The sequence below is a fragment of the Dermacentor albipictus genome, chromosome 9, assembly GCF_038994185.2.
Source record: "Dermacentor albipictus isolate Rhodes 1998 colony chromosome 9, USDA_Dalb.pri_finalv2, whole genome shotgun sequence".
NCBI lineage: Eukaryota > Metazoa > Arthropoda > Arachnida > Ixodida > Ixodidae > Dermacentor > Dermacentor albipictus.
The window spans coordinates 104,512,328-104,535,790 of NC_091829.1; the positions used below are offsets into that span (position 1 = coordinate 104,512,328).

Below are 23,463 nucleotides of genomic sequence, written 5' to 3' on the forward strand. Positions count from 1 at the left end.
GGTGAAAGAACGCCGAACACTTTATGCAATGAGATGAGAATGTATGGTTCATGAAGTCGAGCATGTTACGTGCCAGTAACATCCACAGTTTTGCTGCATGTTATCTGCTGTGTAAGCTATTTTGCACCATAAAGCGTGCCTAAGGGTGTGAATCCTTTTATACCTCACACCCTTACACCTTTATGGATATGAGAGCTTGAGCCGTAGAGCAATTTACACTATCGTGCAGTGATGGTGTAAATGGTCTATGGTAAATGGTGCAAATGGTTACACAAATGGTGTAAATTAGATTAGAGTGTGGGACACCCATCTCTGTAGCAGGTGGAGTGGTTTAACTGTTGCAATAACAAATCCAAGCATTTATCGCGTGTACCATTAGATTAATTCAAACGCGAACATGTTAAAACTGGTTTCAAATTTGCGCTTGCATTTGTAACGGCAGCTTGCTGCAGGCTTCAATCCTGCTCATTTGCAACGGCAGCCTACTTAGAAGCCGTATACAGGAGCGCATAACATTGCAATGCCATGCCATGACGCGTAACCGGCGTTGTGATCAATTATCTTTTATTCCTGTTCGTATTTCAATTTGCTTTGACGGCACCTACCAGCTTCCGCAACGCCCTTCCTTGCTTCCCCTCTGCGCTTAAGCACATGTGGACTCACTTGAAAGAATTAACCCACAGCTTTTTTCATCAGAATGTGTAGGGGCTCCAGAGGATATGTCGTTAAATGTCACCAGCGACCTGCAGGTACTGTTGCTGCTTACCTCCAACGAAAAAGGTAGTAAAAATCCGACCCACTGCAGAGCCTGCGGTCGCTGTGGTATCCGCCGTCACGTAGCCATACGCGATTGCTAGAGGCCCAGCGGACAAGAAAGTGAGCAGGAAGAAGCCTATAGAAAAAAAACAATATGCAACATATTTGCACGGGCGTATGACACAAAACTCGTAATCATCACATATTATCACCATCACTTTTCTCCGGCTTACCAACCTCATCTCGCAGCACCAGTGACCTTTTTGGCACTGTAGAAGTGAAATATTCTGAACCAACTCAATTTGTTTTTCTCCTTAACCTCAATTTCAGCAGAACCTTCCAGGCGTCCAAATCAAGGTAGCAATTAATACTGAGACACGTCGGGCTTGTTAGAGTTAAATGTTACAGCTAGACATGCGTTGGTATGGGGGCTCCATGTGGGGGTACGCCAAGGACCGACTTCCTCTATGCAATAATAATAATAATAATAATAATAATAATAATAATAATAATAATAATATATTGCCCTCAAAAATAAAAGCAACATAATTAGGCCGGTCAAAGCATCAGTTGGCTTGTAGGACCGTCCTATCGATATGATGCACATGACCAAACAGCAAATACATAAATTGATGGGACTTGTAGAATAAAGAAATAACAGCAATAACAAAAAAATGGAAAAGAACAGGATAACATTTGGTCATTCGGCTTAAAACAAAGGAAGTTAAAGAAGTAAGCATTATGACGCAAAAATGTTGTTGAGGTTAATTTCACCATAGCTGCTTTAATTTTTTAATAATAATAATAATAAGTTCATTTTCCATCAAAAAGGATGCACGATGCTGCAGGTAAAAGCTACACGAGCAAACGGCAGCTTGACAGGGGCGCGCAGCCCCCCTACGGGGCGGCAGTAAAAAAAAAAAGGTTACAGTAAGGAAATCAACGGCGAAAACATAGACAGGCACAGATATGCACTCAAGGACTGAACACAAATATCAAACAATGAGAAAGTTTAGATACCTTGTACATAGTGTTGCCCTATTTCAGTTTTAGGTATTTTTAAAATGTCAGCGGTACTTGTAACTATTCGAGAGAGTGGGCAGGGTGAATGACTGCGCGCAACCACAGGCGCGACATCGACGTCCCGAAAAAAGTCCATAAAGAGCGCATAGAACGTACCGGCCGAGCGCAACGGGTAGGAGATGAAAGCGTAGTGGATGGCGACCCACAGCACGCTGAACAGGGCGTGGTGAAGGAAGTCGAAGACAAAGTGGGCGAAGATGAACTCGGCCCCCGAGATTCCCGTCATGAGCTGCACGTCTCGGGCTCCACTCAGTCGCTCGGCCGCCGGAAACGAGGAGTACGCGGCGAAGGCCAACGAGTAGGTGACAGCGAAGGAGAACATCCACTCTAGCCAAGCGACGAAGCGTGAGACAAAAACGGCCACAAGCTTTTCCACATCGTCCGGTGGCAGGTAAGCGATGGTGACGTCGATCAGCGCCGTCGGCTGCGCCGTCAGAGCTCGCAGCCGAGCAGTGTCCACCAGGTTGACCACGACGAGAAGTGTGACGGCGCTCGTAGGGTTGGCCATCATTCGTATGCTGCGCGGACGCGAGTTCAGATGTGTGCTCAAGCACGACCCAAGGAAGAGGGGGGGGGGGGGGGCAGGGGGGCTCGCCCCCTCGAAAGAAAGACACATAGCCCCCCCCCTTTCCCGCCTACGCCACCACTTCTCACACACATGCATAAAGAACCGTCAAATCAATGTTCAGAGATGACAGCCATTCGGCGGTCAACATTTTACTGCCTTTTTCAGCCCTTTTCGATGGCTGTAGTTATCGGCGTCTCCTGAAATGTGAAGCCCAGTTCCCGCATCAATTGGGTGCCCGCGCGATTAATTTGAGAGGCACTCAGTTGTCAGCGTCTATTCAAACGTCACGCACATCGTTGTTGTTTCGTTAGTTCAACCGTCTTCGTTTACACTGATCCAGGGACCAGGCAAGAGATTCGGTTTGTGGTCAGTTGGTCTGTATGCACGTGGAAAGAGATAACGCCAATTGAGTTTAACTTTTACTTTTGTTTCAATATTTCCTCGAGTAACGGCTACCGCGACGCCGACAGATTCTCGCAACCATATCGCGGTGATATGGGTTAAATAAGGTGGAAAATAAGATAATGCGGCACAGCGTCCATCATCGAACCCTGCAATAACCTTTGAACTTATAGGCAATATGACTGTCACCCGTTTACTCGTTTAGTTTTTCCCTAATTGTACAGCTCTTTTCGTGCAAAATTGGCAACTGGAAACAAGAGCCGCAAGGATTTGAGAAATTAAGCGATCTACTAAGGGAGAGAGCCAAGGCAACAGCCAAACAGGAAGGAAAAGCGAAAATTAACAAAATTAACCATCGTTTATAAAAAATATTTATGGATCAACGTCTTATTTAAAATCGAAATAGAGAAAACGCCGCCGCAAGTGGAAGTCAACCCCGTGTGTTCTGAATGACGCTTCTACAGTTATCATTCGAACCGCCTAAAGTAGCCACTTCTCTGCTTTGCTTGAGTAGGTGTGTTTCTAACCTTCCGCGGTGAGCGCTGTATGTCTGTAATCACAGCTTCCTGCGCCATACGTGGTTGTCCGCGACTGGCGGCCACGCATCGTTACAAACTTGCCAAATAACAACACGAGTCGGTTGTGGCACTTAACTTGTTAAAGCAGTAAACGAAAGATCCATAAGAACTGTGATTGTGCCGCAAATATATGTCTCTCTATAATTCTTCCAGAGCTAATTCAGCAAACGCTACTATAGTCGGATAAAACTTAGGTCTGCAATGAAGCCCGGTCCACGCCCTCATAACCGCCAAATTAAATTATTAGCGCATACTTTTATACCTTTTTCCTCGCCTATTATAGTGGAATGGCGAATGCCTAATTATTTATTGAATAGAAATAACATGCTTGCTTCGCTACAACTATTTGTTGTGAAGTTTCACTTCAGTTGGGCAGTGAAGTTTCATGAGTATGACGGGTGCAGCAGTGAAATAAACTGCACCGCAGACTTTTGAAGATTGAAATGCTCAAACTCCATACATTTTGTTCATGTCTGTTGCACACCTGATTGGTTCCGCCGATGAAGCCTCTTCAGGAACAGCAGACGCTCTGGAGGTATCAAGTACGACGCCTTTTTTAAGGGGCCGCATGACGACGATTTTGTTTGCTTCTGTGATCGGCTTGAGGAATAAACAAACTCCGCGCGGTCATTGTGCTTTGTTGCCAACTGCTGTTTCTTTTTTAAGTTCTATTCTACTAAAGTAATCTTTATTTTACACTTTCGCTTCTTTGCATTTTCTTGGCAGTGTTCTTCCTGCGCTTCTTTGCTGCGCGAGTCCATGTGACGTGGTTCTTCGTGTGCCAAGCAAAGGAGAGGTGTATCGCATAGGCGTACCTGTAGAATACATCTTATTTCATTTTTTTGTGGGTTTAGGCGTGTCGATAGAGAATGGTGGGCGTTATTAACATTTGTACTAGTAATGGTACCCCCCTCATTTGCATGGAAAAGTTACCTCGGATTGCCCCCCCCCCTCGAAAAAGTATCCTGGGTACGTGCCTGCATGTGGTATAGAAAAGGTGGCCTCTGCGATGTACACTTTCGATTCCGCAAATGTTTTCGGTGCTAGTGCTTAGCGAAAGCACAGCCCTCGAGATGTGTTTCTCTTGATTGCACGAAATAAGGGTTGTTAGAGATGACCAGCGCCATTCTATCGACTTCCAGAAGTGACTGCCGCCCGCCGTCACATCTAGGTCACGGCAAGACGAAATTGCTCGCTCGAAAACATATAGGATCTCTCTATATTTGTTTTTTTATGCTACACCAAATTGTATAATAATTGATTGTGGCTGATAGCACATTTCTAATCCTTGAGATAAATTACTTGTTGAGGCGGCCATTACTTGTACTAGAAATCAAACATTCCTAATTCAATAATTAACACACAGACATTATTTGCTTTTCTAATGATTTAAATTCTTCATCATCATCATCATCCTCGTTACGCCCACTGCAGGGCAAACGCCTCTCCCGTACTTCTCACTACACCGGTCATGAAATAATTGTGGCCATGTTGTCCCTCCAATCTTCTTAATCTCATCCGCCCACCCTAACTTTCTGCCACCCCCTGCCACGCTTCCCTTCCTTTGGAATCCAGTCCGTAACGCTTAATGATCACCGGTTATCTCCCCTCCCCATTACATGTCCTGCCCATGCCGATTTCTTTGTATTGATTTCAACTACCATGTCATTAACTCCCGTTAGTTCCCTCACCCAATCTACTCTTTTCTTATCACTTAATGTTACAACCATCCTTCTTCTTTCCATAGCTAGTTGCATCGTCCTCAATTTAAATAGAACCCTTTTCGTAAGCCTCCAGGTATCTGCCCCGTACGTGAGTACTGGTAAGACACAGCTGTTATACACTTTTCTCTTGATAGATAATGGCAACCTGCTGTTCATGATCTGAGAATTCCTGCCAAACGCACCCCAACCCATTCTCATTTTTCTGATTATTTCAGTCACATGATCCCGATTGGCGGTCACTACCTGTCAGAAGTAGATCTATTCCCTTACCACTTTCTTTGCCACGCTACCTATCGTAAACTGCTGTTGTCTTCCCGAGACTGTTAAACATTACTTTAGTTTTCTGCAGATCCATTTTTATACCCACCCTTTTGCTTTGCCTCACTTACATTGCTCACATTATTTACATTGCTCACGTATTATTGCGATATCAATTACATGGACTCTTCAGGCGCATTTCTGCCGTCGCCGTGGTGTTCCCTATCAAGCCCAAACACGATAACAGCGTCGCCGCACGCCGTACGCTGTATGTGCGAGTAAAAAATCTGCGAGGCTTTTTCACAATTTTACAAGACAATCGCGGCTCAGTCTCGCACGCGTGACGGAGGAAGGCAGGGCGGGAGCACACTGCCTTCTATGGCGCACGAGGCACGGGGGGGGGGGGGAGGGGGGGTCTGTTTTGCTCCGTCGGCTGCTGCTTACGGCGCGGCCGCGTGAGCAGCGTTTCTTGAAGGCGATCTGCGTAATGCGCAAAATGCGAGCCCGCGCCGTCCTCGTCTTCACACCTATCTGTGATGTGGACAAGTATGCCACGCCGAGTGTCGGCAGCTTCTAATGCACTGCGTCGTCGACGTTTAGTTCGCATTGAAGCAAGAGACAGCACAAAAAAGTCAATTCTCTCGCTGCTGCTGCCGCGTTTCCTCATTCCACCGTCTTGACAGCGAGTTTCTGCGGTCATCGAGCGAGATTTTTCCTTGTTTACCTGTGTGCGAGTGACACCGCACTTGTCAACTGAGTTAGTAAGCGAACGTTTGCATCTTTATACGGCCAATAACACTAATATCTTCACTTTGTCGAGCTATTTACTAATTTGCTATCGCTATCGATACTTCGTCTTTCGGGCGAGTCTGCCATTTTTCAGTTAACGAAATATAGGAGTACGCAAGGCACAGCTACTTGGAACAAATCCTCATGACTACGCCCGGATCGACATATTTGAGAGTTGTAGAATTGGGGACTCAAGACTCTGAGTCCGAGTTGTGTAGGCTGCTCAGAGTTTTAGACGAGCAGCTGAGTTTGGGAAATGGGTCAAATACAGACAGCGTTTCGTCGAGTGCGCGCGACGTCGTAGTACAGAAAAAGGTTGTTTGAACGCAAAAAATATTTTTTTGTGTGTGAAAGTGAAAACGAACAGAATGTATTTTTGAGCAAAAACGACAAACAATAAAACGTAATAAACGTAATCACTGCGTTAGTACAACAAGTTAGCTATGCTGTTTTAAAATTAAAAAAAATAATTATGCGGTTTTACGTGCCAAAAGCAGTTTCTGAATATGTGCACGCCGTAGTGGAGGACTCCGAACATTTCGACCACCTGGGGTTCTTTAACGTGGAGTGGAATCTAAGTACACGGGTGTTTTCGCCCTCACCTAAATGTGGCCGCCATGGCCGGGATTCAATCCCGCGACCTCGTGCTCAGCAGCCTAACACCATAGCCACTGAGCGCATGCTGTTTTAGACCCAACACTGCTTGGGGAGCCTCGCTAGTCTCCGATTTTTGGGTCTTGAGTCAACGCGAAAGGAAGAACTTAACGCTGGCTTGGGCTCTGCGCATGCATACTTCCAGCCCGAAATTTTTCAAGGCTGCCAAGGCACTTGGGTACCCAATTCTAGAACTCTACATTAACTTCAGAAAGGTCTGGCAAGATGCGTTGGCGTTCAAGTTACCTTTTTTTAAAGAAAACGCTGTTTATTATGCACTAAAACACAAGTGTAACTGTACAGCAAATGCATGTCGTGGGACACATGGAAAATCAATAGCTCGAAACTGTAGTAGTCCTGGATTGTGGATTCAAATGTGCCGTAATGAAACTCATTGAAATCTAATTGGCCGTAATTATCCTAATTATTCAAATCAGCATTTTCATTTCTCCAAAGAGTAATGGCCGCATAATCAAGTAATTTAAATCAAGGTTTAAAATTGTGTTATCTACCACAGACAATATTTTAAAATTTGGTCCAACTGAAAACAACAAGCTTCATAGTTCCATGTGTAAAAAAAAAAAAAAAAAACCGCTGGCACAGTTTCTGCTTTCATGCATGATCTGCTGAGTCTTCACTCTGGTTTTCGATGCTGCATGTGAAGCAAGGGCTTCACGGCAGTGTAGGCAACATGCTCATCTTGTTTCCTTTTTTTTTCGAGACAGACAGACAGACAATGAACTTTAATGAGGTCCTGAGGGACTAGCCGGTCGAGACCCGTTGGGGCCCCCGGCTCGCCGCTGGCTGCTCCGATGTCGGAATCGGGAGGCCAAGCCTCTCCGCTCTTTCACGGACCCTCTGGACGGCCATGGACTGGAACTTGCGTTGCATACTAGATATGGCCTCGTCCCAGTCCCGTTCGCTGGTGAGGGACGTATCCCGTAACGCAGGACACTACCAGAGCATATGAGGTAGAGTGCTAACCTCCCCACAATCCGGGCACTGTGGGTCAATTTCTGGATAAATCCTGCTTAAGAAACTTCGCGAGGGATATACCTCGTCTGAAGCATCCTAAGCGTGATCGATTGTGATCTGCATAGATTTGGATGTGGAGGCGGGAAGCGCCTGCGTTCCTCTTTATAATGGGAGACAATCTCGTGAAATGTTAATAACGGGTCACTGTGGCCGAGCTCCTCCGGATCCAATGTAGCCCCATCGCCGTCGCGGCGCGTTAATTTTCGCGCACGGCGGTGAGCAATTTCATTGGGGTTCGGACGGCCCGGCAGCACGTTGTCGCCCATGTGAGCTGGGAACCATGTAATATTCATGTATTATTAACCATGTAATTTTCGAGAGTTAGCTTTTTATACAATTAGTTTTTAAAAGAAAATCCGCATTTCAAACAGAGGTGGACGTGGATGACCTTCTTCATCTCCTCGCCGAGTGTCCATTTGTTTACTGCAACGCCTATAAAAAGCACGCGCTCTTTAAAAAACTAAAAAAAAAATATTGTTTGTCTTCTTTGCACCATAGCAGCTTCGTTTTGGTAAGCGCGAAAGGGCATGGCTTGCTCACGACAAATAATTATTTGGGACCGCGAACGCGTTTTTAGCCTTGATGAGTGTAACTACTTCTTGGATTTGGCGTGAGGGTATGGCTAGTTTATATACGGTGCGCTTCAACATTTCTAAGTGTTTTAGGCATTTCCACGGCTAAAAAAATAATAGTTTCACGAATGGAATGAGAAACACCTTCCGGGTGGTTGCGGCGAACATTTTTCTCGTAATGCTTTTCCAGAAAAATAAATATTAATGCCTTGTGAATCCCTTGAAATATAGTACGTAGTATACCTTGTTTCTGCTTGTCAAAAGTAAGTGACAGGCAATGGGTGATGTGTAGGCAAAATTCAAAGTGGGTAGCTTTATTGAGGTTTTTTAATGGGTTGCGCATGCTAGCATTCTGAGATGTTTAGAGTGTTTTTGCGAGTGCACCAAATTCTGCCTTTTTCTCGGGCAGAAAAACAAGTTGCATTAGGATTAGATGTAGCAAAAATAGGAGAGAGGATATACGGCAAATATGTGTAGCAAGTTTTATTCCTCTGGAATGCACACTCCACTCGAGAAAAAATTAAATATTCCAAAGTGTAATAACTGCCGCTATCAGTTATGCTTCCATGATGAGATAGCTTATTTGAGATCAAGTTCTTGTTTGCTGGGAAGCGGTGCGAGGGGGAGGGGGGTCATTTTTGGTGCAGTGAATGACAAAGCCATAACGTTCCTGGCTTGAATACAAGTTTAGCAGGCTTTTACCAAACACTTGTTTTCCTTCTCTCTTTTAGCGTTATACGAGATTCGATGTAGGTCGCCCGGGCATCCACGGTAAACAACAAAAGGCACCTAGTTTCTCCGTGTTGAAATGCATAGGCAATGTATAGGTAACGTGCAAACGCAGTGGCGAGGTTTGCGGGCAAATTACGACCTCAGCAGTATGTTGTGTATGCAGGTTAGCTAGAGGGTTCGAACTGTTTTAGGAACAACGCCAAACTCAGCCTCCAACCCTAGTCACACTGCAAGCGGCGACCAGATCCAGTTTAGGTTAAAGGAAAAGGGAAAAGTATGGCCTCACAAAGTAAAATGTTTGTCGATGAATTATTTCAACTGAAACATTTTTTTTACAACACGCCCGAACATTTATACGCTCTATAAAGTTTCACTCGGACCAGTTGTATAAGGGAAAGTTTAAAATTTTATTACCTAACTACAGGCAACTGAAGTTTTTATTGAAACTGCCTAAAGAAACAGCTTCGATGGAAATATGGTTCTGATTCTGCAAAGTCACGTAAGTCTGCTAGCTTCTTTTTCTATAACATTACCCATGCCTCATGAACAACTAATGAAAGAGATTATCTGGGCGATTTGCATTACAAGGATGTAAAGCCATGTGAACCAAATGAATGGCCAAAATCTTGCTTTTTTATCATGCAGCTTGGTATTTTTTATAACAGCCTATCAATGGGACACAATGGGTGCATAGAAGAAAGAGCACAACATCCGGTGGAGATTTCAGTTTCGTATTGCCACACCGCAGTCCGCCAATATCAATTCTGGAAAAACTCGTCAGGTGTGTACATAGATGGATAACAGTTTTCCCAATAGATCTTTCACTGGCGTACGCATTTCATATTTTGCAGCATTTTGGTTTGCAAGAAAGTTTGAGAAGCATGAAAATGCAAAAAAATTTGCGACAACACTATAGTCCGTCAAGAGGGAAAATTTGAAAGAAAAAAAGGAAGACGTCGGGAGAGGGAAGAAGGAAAGGTTCAAGTGTAAGATGCATAATTTCTCGTGGCTACGTGTGATAAGTTCAAAGCGACATCAGTAAACTACATATGCCGATAACATAAGAGGGTCGGCGCTGGGTTCAATATGACGCAAGGTGACCTATTGCTTAGACAACGTTGGAACAGCAGAGGACAACAATGGATGGATGGATGGATGAAAAACTTTATTATGGTCCTTTAGGGCGCGCCCTAGCGCGCAGCGGGCCGCTCCCACGTCGGGACAGAGAGGCCGAGCCTCTCCGCTGCGTCGCGGGCCTGTTGGACAGCCCATAACTGTTCTTCGAGGTTGGGGCTGTGTAGAGAGGACAACAATGACTACAGATAATTGCCCATGTTGGGCAAGGACAAAGTGTCTGACCTGAATTGTATCATCAACGGCAAAAAAAAAAAACATTCGGGCATTTGCCAGCCGGACCTTAATAGCTTTTGCAATCACGTTGTCAGTAATTTTGCTTTGCACAGAAACGACATGTGAATTTTTCAACTAGTCTAAGAGTCATGCTATACTTTCAATGCTCACTATACTTCCGGACAACTTTCTGAGGCTGTGAAGCCAAGGCTACAGGGGCGGAGCTTTTGCACATGGTTGCAATGCCAAGTAGTCCGCCAACGTTTGAAAGTGTGTTTGCTTGCTCGTAACAGACGCTGAATGGACGGAGCTACCACGTGACGCTTTCGCGTTCGCGCAGACGCGGAAAGGAAAAGCCGCTGAATAAGTAAACCTTTGCATTCAGTGGTGTGTTTCGTCTTCTTAAAGCAAAAGCTTTACTAACGTCGTCGAGCACAGTGTCGCCGTCGCCGTGAATTTGACCTTCGTTTGACCCCAGCTGCGCCGTAGCCTTGAGAACGCATCACTTGACAAGACGCATGCGCTCTCCACAGCTGGGTCCGCGCCTCACAACGTCACTCGCCGCGCGCCTGGCTTCGAGCAAAGCTCCTTAAACTTCGTAAAGTGGCGACATGCTTTGAAGAATGCCGCCTCTTCCTCGCGCGCTCTGGACGAGGCCGCGTCGCTATTGGCCAAATAGCATCACGTGGGCCCTCGCGCCGGCTTCGTTTGTTTACAGTCGTGATTCAACGCAATTTTCGGTTGAGAAGAGTGCCGCCTCCTCCTCGCGCGCTCTGGCCCAGGCCGACGCCTCATCGCTATTGGCCAAATAGCATCACTTGGGTGCGTCGCGCCGGCTTTGCTTGTTTACAGTCACGGAGGAAGGAAACTCAGGAGAGGCCCTGACGTCACTCTTTGTGAAGCTAAAGTGAAGCCAGAAGTTGGCGTTGCTCATGGCATTGCTCCGCCTATCAGGCCATTTCTCCTCTCTTGTTTACATTTATCGAGAAAGCACGCGGCGCTGCGCGCAACCGTGGTGCTCGGACGCGCGCGCTCAGCAGCAATACTAAACAATCGTTAGCACGTTAGCATGATTCCGCCAAAGAGAGCAATATTTCCCGCGGACGTTCCTTCGTCCGTTGCCATTGCCGTGGTGCGGTACATTGCGTACAGCGTTGCATGCGCGTTCATTTCATGAACTTTAGTTCCTCGTGTCCCACCTGGCCACAGCGAAATCTGGGAAAGCATGGTCCAGCTAATGCAGGGCAACAAAACACGGAGACCAACGTGAACCTCCCCGCACAGCGCCTTTGCCACGGTACGAAACCTACGGAGCAACACGTGTGAGCGAACTGAACCAAAACAAAGCCGCCATTGCGGCCCGAAAGGCGTGGCCGCCATGGCAAAGAAATAAAAAAATATGAAAAAAAGAGCGAAACCTTCTACGTCATTTCCTCCACGAATTTCTCTTAGCGCGCGGAGGGGGTAGGGCCTCTCCTCAGTTTCCTTCCTCTATGTTTACAGTCGTGCTTCACCGCCATTTTCGCTTGGGAAGAGTGCCACTTCCTCCTCGCGCGCTCTGACCGAGGCCGACGCCGCATCGCTGTTGGCCTAATAGCATCACGTGGGACCTCGCGCCGGCTTAGTTTGTTCAGAGTCGTGCTGCAGCGCCATTTTCGCTTGAGCAGCGTCTACGGAGCGAGGAGGAACGCATGTTGGCGCCGTTGCTGCGCACGAGCGGTGTAGGCGGCGTAGCCTCGAGGAGGGAGCATGAAAGAGAGGAAAGCTAGGCCGTCTTCTCCGAGCGTTGGGCGGGAGCTTCAGGCTTTGAGTCGTCGTCACCAAGCTACTTCTGACCACCCCGCGGATATCGCCCGGCGAACTGCTTCACTGGGGAGGATCCGGCCCGGAACATGCGCCGCACCGCCGTGATGAATGTAGCGACCGTGTTCACGCCCTGTCCGTTTGTGCTTCGAGGTTGCGCATGTTCGCGGCGTGTCTTTGCATGTCCAGCACATGCGCTTTTCCTGTGGCACAACAGGCGTGGCACTGTCGAACGATGCGTGTCTACCCCAGCCTAATCACAGTCATGTATAGCAAGCGACCTAGGCACACACGTCAAACCTGGCTTAACGATGACTGTATACCTAAATATTATAATTACAGCTAAATCAGACGTTAACCAAGCGAAACGAAGACTTAACCAGGCAAAACCAAGCGAAAGCTTGGTTTTGCCTGGTTGCATGGTCTTCGCTTCGCTTGGTTTCGCTTGGTTTTGCCTGGTTAAGTCTTCGTTTCGCTTGGTTAACGTCTGATTTAACTGTAATTATTATCCAGGGTGAGCTGAGGTAAGCAGCAGCCAATCTTTAATTGTTGCTAATAAGGTGTTGAAGTTTTGTCTTTCGCAGCCTAAACTAACGTAATTTAAAATGCGGGACTGTTCTCAGAGGCGCTCTCATTCTTGCGCACTTTTCCTCCGTAGCCTTCCCTTCATAGCCATAGAAGTTGTCCGCGAGTATAATAACTTCTGTCTAGCGTTTGACAGTGCGCAAAGACACTGAACTCTCGTGAGAAGTTGAGGGCAGCGTAAATGTTTCGCGTGAAGTGATGTGAGTTTCACCACTACAAATGTAATAATGTAAAAATGTGACTGGCGCCACAACGCCTTCGGGAAATTATACGAAGAAGGAAGAACGTGCGCTGGGTGTAGAGATGTTTGCCTTATTGGAAAGTTCTTCAATGTAGAGCAGATGGTGATAAATCATGAGACAATATATAAAAGAAGAGTAGAAACACGACGACATGGGACGGACGAAAAATAGTAAAATCTGTAGTAGCATCGACGTGGAGGAAAATGAAGGCAACGGCTGCTGGCTAGGGACAGGCCATTGCCTACGAAGCCAAGCGGGCGCGTTGCTCATATCCCGCACGGCTCCCTCGAGGTCCAGGGGAGATTGATCCATTGAGGAATATCCGTAAGCAAGGGCTTTCGGCTCAGTAAAAATATACTGTTTGTTGTGGCTCGTCGCCATCACTTATTTGCAAGCCACAAGATTTGTGCTCACAGACACGGGACATGGCAGACGATAACCGCAACGCTTCGAATGAAAAGCGTGAAACCATCGCCACGGATGACAATGATCAAACAACCCCTGCACCACAGCGTGACGTGGCTGCTCTTGCGCTGAAGTTACCCCAAAACTGGCCAGAGGACCCCCAGTTTCGTATCGCTCAAGTAAAGAGCCAGTTCGCCATTGCGCCAGTCACGTGCCAGACTGAAAAATTTAACCATCTCCTATCCTCGCTGCCACTCGAGATTACCATTGAGTTGCGAGACTTGATCCTTCCACTCCCAACGACACACCCTTTAAACATCCTTACGAATAACCTCATCACACGCAAAAGACTCGGAACAGCGACGGCTGCAGCAGCTTCTTCGAGCTGAAGAGCTTGTGGATTGCAAACCTTCGCAGCTCTTGTGCTGTTTTCAACAGCTCCTAGGACACAAGGCAACCACATTCGATCAATATTTGCTTCGAGAATCGTTGAACCATGCAGACCATGCATCAGAACCATGGTTCTGGTGACTGCTAGCAGTTTGTCCGTACCTCAGTTCGCCCACCTTGCCGACTCCGTCATGGACGCATCAGGTCCCGCGGTTTCACTAGCGGAGCGTTCAGATGCATCCACTGTGCCACTTTTGCCCATCCTGCAAAGCGCGCGGGATCAATACCCCGAGGAGATCTTGAAACTGCCCGACTAGACCGCCGCCATATGTACTCGACGCGCGGCCGCTCTTCCTCGTGCAACTGCTCGCCTTCCTCATGACGGCAAGGCACATGGTGATATCATCATACCTTCAGTAACGCAGCGCGAAAGTGCACGGCACCCTGTAGTTTTCAGGGAAGCTCCTCGCAGCACCACTAGAAGCGGCGAGTGAGGCTGGGGCTGAAGTCAGCCGCCTATTCTCCGTGACTGACAAAACCATAGGCTTGCATTTTCTCGTCGATGCTGGTGCGAAAGTAAGTGTCATCCGATCCTCTGCTGCGATTCGCAAGCGCCGGCAAGTCCAATCAAGACTACAGGCTGCCAATAAGACCCCCATTGTGTCGTGGGCAACAACCAATGGGCAACAAGCACAATCCCTCAACATCGGCCTCCGCAGGACATTCCAATTGATATTTGCAATTGCTGATGTTCCCTACGCCGTCTTGGGTGTGGGTTTTCTCTGCCACTACACTGCTTTAGTTGACATGCACCGCAAACACCTCGTTGATGCTACGACACACCTTTCTGTGCTGGATAGAGTCTCGCAAGTGCCACTTCTCACAGTCAACAGATTATTGCCGACGTCATGCCACATAAAATTTGTTGAGCAATTATCACCTCTTCTTCGACCGGCCAACTTCCTTTTGCAGTTGACACATGACGTCACTCACCATATCATAAAACCATCCCGCGCTTCCATGCTCACGCTCGTCGTTTACCACCTAATCGCTGCAAGAACGTAGGCAGCGAATTAGAACACATACCTGAACTCGGTATCCTGCAGCCTTCCTCAAGCCCTTGCCCATCTCCACTGCACATGGTGCTAGCTCCTGGAGACTGGCGGTCGTGAGGAGATTACCGTATGCTCAGCAATGCTACCGTGTACCAGACCATTACCTACTTCCGCACATTGCAGGTTTCTCTGCACCACTGCATGGAGCAGCAATATTCTCGAAGATCGACCTGGTGAAGGCTTACCAGCCAGTTGAGCAGAGTAACTGGTTGTGCTTGTTAGACCTAATGAAAGACTACAGCGTCTGAACCGACGGAAACAAAGGAGGCACACGAAGTACGCAGACACAGTGCTGACTTTCAACAAAAATGTTTATTTTGCTGGTGCACAGCTAGCTTTCAAGCGAACACTTGGCCAAAAAAAAAACAAGATCAAACATGCGCAAAGCACTTGGTTATACCGATATCACATCCTGGTATTCCAATCAAGGTAGGTCAGCTGTTTTTCCCAAAGGGCTATCGAGGGAAAACTGACACGGTTATTTCCCGCACATGAAATTGTGGCGGTCTGGATAATTTCGCAAGTCCTAATTTGCTCATAGATATAATCTTGCGTTGGTTCAAGAAAGGTTTTTACCGACTTTCGCTACAATGCACGCCTAGATGACTTTGAATCGTGTTGCCAAAATTGTTTTGGCGTTCCCTTAGCCAATCATTTCCTAAACACTGGAAAAATAATTTTTTTTGGAAAGTCAGCGTTGTTTCTGTGCACTTTGTATGCCTCTTTTGTCTCCGTCGGTTGCTACACTGTACTTATCACCAAATTCCTGTAAAACCAGCGGATATTCACAAGAGGGCAACCGGCATGCCATTTGGGCTCTTGGAGTGCGTGCCCATGCGTTTCTGCCTTCTCAATGCTGCACAAATTTTTCAACGATTCATCGACACAGTGAGAAGACGACTGTCTTTGTTTCGCGTACACTGACTATTTGCTTGGTTAGTCGCGACGCAGAACAGCACAGTCAACACCTGCGCGAACTCTTTCAACGGCTAGCCGAATACGGCCTTATCACCAATAAGGTGAAATGCGAGTTCGACGCGCTCGAGATGGACTTCATCGGTCATCGTGTCGACAAGAATGGCATCCGTTCCTTACCATTAAAATTCCAGGCCATACAAGATTTTCCTCAGCCATCTTTCATTCTGAAACTACGCGGCTTTGTCGACCACGTGAATTCTACAACCGCTCCATCCCTCACTGCGGCGCCTTTCTCTTGACCCTAACGGACATACTCCAGGGCAACAAATAGGAAACTGAACTCACGTGGTCCTCAGACGCACTAAACGGTTATGATACCATTGTTAGATACGGGACCTTTTCCTGAGCCTCCTTCGAGTTCACCAGACCACATTGAATTGCGCCACACCTAAGTAAGGAACGCAGAAGCACATTTACCACGTTCCCGAGACGCAGCCCGTCCAAGCAAGTTAGCGTCCCCCACCTCGTGCGCCGCATCTGGAGCTATTCACTGCTTGACTCTTCCCGAAAGTGTAGCGAGAGCCTGGCACTGTTCCAGGTACGTGGGGTCCCTAGGCAAGACGGCTGTAATACACCGTGAAACACTGGCAGCAATCCCCCCATCCGCCTTTGTGACGGCAGTTGCAGACCGGGAAAGCAATACCGGGGACAAGTAATCCCACGGACAAATGGAGCCCAAGGAGTGACGCTCTGAGCCGAATGGGACGTACACTCGCGCGGGCGCCTACCATTGGCCGAAAATGACGACACCTGAGCGTGCTCGCCGATCGGCCAAAAATGCCGACACCTGAGTAGGCTCGCTGATTGGCCGAACGCGACGTGACTTCGACACACCGAACGGGTTAAAAACCAGAGACCGGGAGCAGCAGGGGAGCATTCCTTCATTATTCTCTTTCGAGCTTCTTGCCACGGGCCGCAGCGTCCGAGTTGCTGGCGGTCCCTAATGACTTTTTGACTGTCAAGTTATTTGTACTCTCACTGTAAATAATGTAAATAAACCTCCACTTTTCATCTCAAAGGCCTCCTCAACCTCGGCCATCTCCCGCACCCAACGGCAAGGTTCAAAATGTAGGGGACAGCAATAGGGATTGTCATCCAGATCCAACACCATCAAGGTTAAGCTGTCTCAGGCAACCCCTCTCGTCCATCCGATACCAGGAGCCCCACTTTGCCGCATGAGTGATTCGTCCTATGCTGCAGTGGATGCGGTGCTTCAACAATTCGTGGATAATGTCTGGCAACCCCTTGCCTTCTTTTTGCAGAAGCTCTCACCCACGGACACCTGCTACGGCACATTCGCGAGAGAGCTCCTCGGAGTGTACATGGCTGTACGTCTCTTCAGACACTTCATCGGGGGCCGAGACCTCCACATTAAGACAAACCACAAACCTTTTACCTTCGCCGTCCGGTCAAATTCTATTAAGTTTTCACCACGGAAAACACGTCATCTCGCCTACATCGCGGAGTTCACGATGGATATAGGTCAAGTGCACGGAAAGGACAATGCCGCAGCGGACGTGTGCTCGCGCTGTGCCTCTTCATCACTGCAGACAACAACCCGGTTAGATCGACTTCTCCGCACTTGCTGCACAGCAATAAAACAACACAGAGATACCTGCGCTTCGTGGAAAACCTGGTGCCTTACATATGCGCAAAGACCGCTTTGCACCTTGTGCCGTCCCTATTCTTTTTGATGTCTCCACGTGCAACCCCCGTCCAGTCATCACACTCAATTACCGGGTAACGTTTTCGAATCCCTTCATAAAATATCCCACCCTGGAATCCGAGCCACGCAACATCTGGGGACAAAACGTGTTGTCTGGAGGGTACTCACCAAGGATATGTGTGCCTGGGCGAGTGGTTGTCATTTATACCCACAATCGAAGGTTCATCAACACACAAAGGCAGCTTTCGGCTCGTTTACTCCACCACCTAAACGATTCTAAAAGGTACGCATTGACATTGTGGGGCCATGGACGCCCTCAGACGGGAACATCTACGTCCTAACCTGCACAGATCACCTTACCCAATAGCAAGCTTTCCTTCTGCCTGACGTCTGTACTGAAACTACGGCAAACGCGTTCGATTTCGCGATACAGCGTACCATCTACTATTACAGCCGATAGAGGACGCCAGTTTGAATCGACACTATTCGATAACCTCCTGACCCTCCTAGGCATACGCAGAAGGACATATCGCCCCATCGCCAATGGTCTTTAACGTTTTTACCCCTACATCAAGACTTCACTCTGAGGGCAGCCTGACCCCACTCACTGGTCCGCATCAGTGTCACTGGTTATGCTGAGTCTTCGGGCTACACTGAAGCAGTATCTGCGCTGTACGCCTGCCGAGATGCTTTTGGAGCAGCACTACGCCTTCCGGGGGAGTTCTTCTATCCTACCTTTCATCGCCATGCTCACCAGGCTGTGAGCTTTAATCTGAACACTTTGTGCTCCTGAACTATGCTGCCAGCGCCGCAGCACATCGCGCATTCCCAGAGCTGGCGACGACCATGTCGTTTTGGACGCTGCTATCACCCACACCACGGCGTTTAGCACTGCCTTGAAACATGTTTTTCTATGCAAAAGCATCAAATGTTCCATTGAACGAAAAAGCCAGCGTCTGTAGCAGAGAAACGGTGGCTAAATTATCACTGGATACGGCGTGACGCCATGTGCGCGTCTCGACGAAGCAGAACGAGCGAGGAAAGGGCACACCTGCTTGGCTTTGGCGGGCCAGGTGTTGTGTGAAAGGAGAGGGCATCTCCGGCGGGCAACGCCACGTCAACCTCGCTCACGGAAGCCTTTGTTATCCGCACAAGCTCTCCCTGCGTACTATGCCTTGACAATACCCATGAAGACATAACTATATAAAAAAAGGAAATAAATTCGAAAGGAAGAACGGCGGTAGCGTGTTTCAAATCTACGACTTCTCGCCTCTACTCGGCTCCAAAGCCGATCTGACTTACCCACTGGGCGAAACGTGGCCCTACGCACTAGCTTTAGGACATCGTGCTACTTGTGCGAAAGTTTCTATGGGAAGCCCAGCATCACGAAAGCGGTGACGTCATAACCACCGCCGCTTACTCGGGAGCGTCCCCATTAGATCCTATGGCAGTTGGGCAAGGTGGTGTGATGTCATGGATCGAAGTTCACCGGCCTTGTTCTGTCGAGGATGCGTTGGCCAAGTGTCTCAACGCGCTGGCTTTCCCGCGTGGAGGACCAGTTGGGCACAGCTCTAAGGACACTCAGTGGCTTTTAAGTCGACATTACTGCTTTCGCATTCACAACTCATAAGAGGTGCTTAGGTGGCCTCGGATGTATCGCAAGTCATGTATGTATCTTTTGAAACTATTTGCACATGTATAACCATTTATTTCTGCAACGGCCTAGAGCACTGAAACTATGTGTGATAAGTAAAATAAATTTCATCCTGCACACTCGTCACTATAGTTCCAGAGCTGCTGTTTCGATGTCTCATAGATGCGCACTCGCAGGCTGCGTCACACTATCTATCACCTGTTCGGTTTTTAAAAAAAATGCTTGCCTAATCTCGCGTCGTATTTCAGAGAGCAGAATGGCAACAGATACGAAGTCAAGCTTCCCTAGCATGACTAGAACGTATATGAACGCTTCTGGAACACGGGTGACGAACGCGTACGGTATATGATGCTGGGATTGGAAGTGTCTCATGTGTCAAGTGCGCGGTTCTGCGTACAAAAGGAGAGATTCCTGGATAAATGAGGAGTTGTTGGTCAGTGTTGGCAAGTTATTTTCTTGTGCGTCGTCCCTGTACCATTGTTAGCTCATGCTTCGTAAACCTGTGCGTTCGTTCTGGTTCGCGCTGTGTGAATCCATACCGACTAGCACGAGTCTATGTACTTGTGGTCAAACCGGAATGAAGATTAGTCCTCCCTGCGGTTCAAACGATGTTCTTTACATGGATTCGCCATTATTTCCCCTTTTCCGCCGTAATAAGCATGATGCAACGAAACCTAGTAGCAAACACAGCACCGCAAGTGGGAAGGCTGCGTCGAGAACGACGCCACCTGTCTCGGTACAAGACGTAGCCCTGTACAGCTCTTTTAGGCTTCGTGCGTCACGCAAGATCGCCTTGAGATTTGTAATTTTGTTTTTTCCTAGTCTTTTCTTACTGTGCCTTAGGGACGACTTTTTCGAAAAAAAAGTACTGTAACCGCATTCGACGGCATAAATCGGGTCAATATACTCACACATTCTCTTTGAATTCCACGATCATGGCGTACTCCTTGAGGTAACCTGAGAAGTCTTGCTCGATGATTTCCTGGAGCTCCTTCCGCACGTCTTTGGTGGTGGTGAGCACGCGGCCGCCTTGTGATTCCACGAGTACCCGCAGGTTTCGACTTACGTTGGTGGATGGTGACTCACCAAGCAACACGGTGGATCCCGGGAAATGGACGTCCATATTTACTGCGATTTCGACGGTCCCACCTTGACTCTGGCTCTGCACCAACTGACGGCTTCCTTGCCCATGTCCCGAACTCCACGTCAACAACACCAGCAATAAGAGTGGCACAAGGCCAAACGCTACCAGGAGATCCCAGCTCCGCAAGAGGCTCAGAAACCGCTTTCTGAAGAGGGCCCCGAACGATCTGGCCATCGCGCGCCGTTTCGTGATTGGTTTGCAGACACCTTCGATGTCTTTTCCTGCGAGTTAGGAGCAGTATTCACTCATTCATTGATTCATTCATTTATTTCAAGTACCGTAAGTATAATTGACACGACAGAGAAGAGTGGTTTGTACGAGACAATGTGCCAGACACTTCACAGTTCCAGCTTTTGCAGTATTAGGTATGATAGAAAGAAAATTGCAATTTATGCGCAAACGTCCACATGTACAAGCTAAAATGGAAAACAATGTTCATTTCTCTGCTGTACAGTGTCAGCCAGGACATTCAAAAACGCGTGGTGGTTTCGAGTAGTTGCAGCTGATGCGCTCGCTGATTCGACTCGTTGGATGCGCGTGGCAGGTAAGAATTAGGAAATGAAGGAGCCTGGACAGCGACTTTATCGCCGTGATCTAGTATATGAAAGACGTACTCCGGAGGAAGGATTACCCACCTACGTAAATCAATGGGATAGCACAACACGAGAAAGGCTTAGACGAGATAATGCGCGGTAGTGTACGCTAAACGTATGTCCTATTACGGTGAGACTTTATTAAATAGAGATACATACTGGTACTGCGATCGCTGTTAAAAAGTATAAAACGAATAGGGTCATTCGAACCATTTCAAGTGAAACCATAACTTTGACTATGGAAGCTCCTATTGTATTTAGTTTTTGTCAGAACTTGGAAACATTTTGTGAAGCAATGAAACTTGAAATTTAGTGGATTAACCTCACAAACGCTGATCACCATTTCACATCAGAGAAAATGAAAACAGCTTTTTCCCACGCATATTTTGCAATGGAGAGTACATTGGTGCAAAGAAGACTGATTTGATAACCTAGTAAAAATCGAATAGTACAGTAAATACTTAATTCGTAATTTATTTACTGATCTATTTGTGACTAAAGTCTGTTTACTGCATATAAAAACACTAGTATGGGCTCAACATGTGTTTTAGAGCCCCTAATTAAGAGTTTTGGAGCATCAACTGTAGTATATCAAAAATGACACGGTGTGCTTCCTGGTGTTAAACTGGCTTGAAATAAATCCCAAACCAAAGGTACAAGTAAGCAATTTGATGAATTTTAGATAAGAGCATTATAGCCTTAAAACATTTCAGCACAAACATACAGCAACACAAGAACATATTTCGAAATTAGTTCCATTGTCTGTATTGGTTACGACAAAAATTCCGGTAAACTACATAAATTTTGTGAATGCAACAAAATTGTCTAATGAGGAGCACCTGTGTCGGTATGCGTGCGTCGCTAACGTGGCTTGCTAATTCGGAATTAGAGCAGTACAACTCCCCAGAAAGTGCGAAAAGCATCCTCTAAAGCCGAGACCACACGTACGCTTGCGGACGCGCGCCAGCTCGCGTTCACGCGCCCACGCATGCGCAGACGGTGCGACATGGCTCGTACGCGTCAAAACGCGGCGTGATCTCAGGGAACAGCTCCGCTCTGCTATCACTCGCTCGGCCTGCCTCGCGTCGGTGCGCCTGGCCAGCCTGGCTACACGGCTATGGCTTGGTACATGCAACTCTCAGTGAGGCCGATTTATGTCATGCAAGAAAGTGCTTCTTTTTCGATTTTTCAATGATATAACAGCTCTCAAAACAAAACAATTACGTTTACAAGTATTGAGGCTTCAGCGTGGTACAGAAAGGCTTTCTTCTGCTAGATTTTGTTTGCTAGACCGGAAGTACATTTTCCCGCAGGGACCAATCACAAGGTGCTACTTCCTGAACATCCATAGGTTGTAACTTTTGGCGCCAGTTTCGATAGCAACGCAATCGATTCGCGTGCAAGTTGGTTCTTTATTCGGTGCGCGTACAACACAAGAATGGCAGCAGCGGAAGATATATACATCGATAACGAGAGCCTAATCTCCGCTGTAGAGGCACGGCTGTCTTTGTGGCTCTCTCGCCACAGGCACCACAAAAATCCACAGAAGAAAGCTGCCTTGTGGAGGGAAGTGGCAGCGATAGTTCTGCCCGGTGTGCAAGGGAAGCTTGCTTGAATTCTGCGCTGTTGCTTGAGAAATTTTCGTAAAATGGAACTAGTCTTTTGCACAGACGGTGTCACCGCCGTACAAAAACGGTGGAAGTCGCGAAGCGACTTCCACCGTTTTTCTTCTCGCTGGAAAGCAGTCGTGCACAACCAGTAATAGGCGATTATCATAGCTCACCTGGCAATTGAAATCTGTCGTCGTTCTGCTCTTTGATCATAGTACAAACAAACAAAAATGACTTATCACGAATTAGCCCTACCACAAGAGGTGAAGATAATACACCGAAACTGTGAAACCGCTTTGCACCTTAACGCCCGCTCGGTAGGCAACAAGCAAGACGAAATAGTTCTACTTCTAAAACAATTCTCTTTCGAATTTACGGTTTTTATGCTCACCGAAACGTGGTATCAGTCTGATAGCAAGATGCTACAGCTGCCTGGTTACGAAATGTTTTTCCTTAACAGATTTAACAAACGCGGAGGGGGTGTTGCTCTCTATACTCTCGCGTGCAAAAGGTGCCACATTCTGCCTATCCTTAGTGACTTTACCGATGATTATGAAGTTCTAACAATAAAAATCAAAATCAAATCATTTCAGTGGTATACCGCCCCCCAAATGGTAACGTGAAACATTTTACGGATTATTTTGACCAGATTCTAGAATATACGTCACTAAACAAATGTTCTTTTTTGTGCAGCGGTGATTTTAATACAGTAAAAGCTCGTTAATTCGAACTTCAATAATTCGAATTTATGGATAATTCGAACTGTACGATTTGGTC

At 47.3% G+C, this 23,463-nt stretch overlaps 1 protein-coding gene across 2 annotated transcripts in view; it reads right to left on the bottom strand.

The window, feature by feature from the left end:
• The window catches only part of LOC135907198 (phospholipid-transporting ATPase ABCA3-like), a 354,979-nt gene that overhangs the window by 121,298 nt on the left and 210,218 nt on the right, over nucleotides 1-23,463 (bottom strand). For both annotated transcript variants that reach the window (XM_065438886.2, XM_065438887.2), the window contains 3 exons: nucleotides 20,251-20,704; nucleotides 1,936-2,357; nucleotides 767-892 (listed from right to left, as the gene is read on the bottom strand). In XM_065438886.2, the coding sequence (XP_065294958.1) occupies nucleotides 767-892; nucleotides 1,936-2,357; nucleotides 20,251-20,704 (1,002 nt within the window). The remainder of the gene's footprint in view (nucleotides 1-766; nucleotides 893-1,935; nucleotides 2,358-20,250; nucleotides 20,705-23,463) is intronic.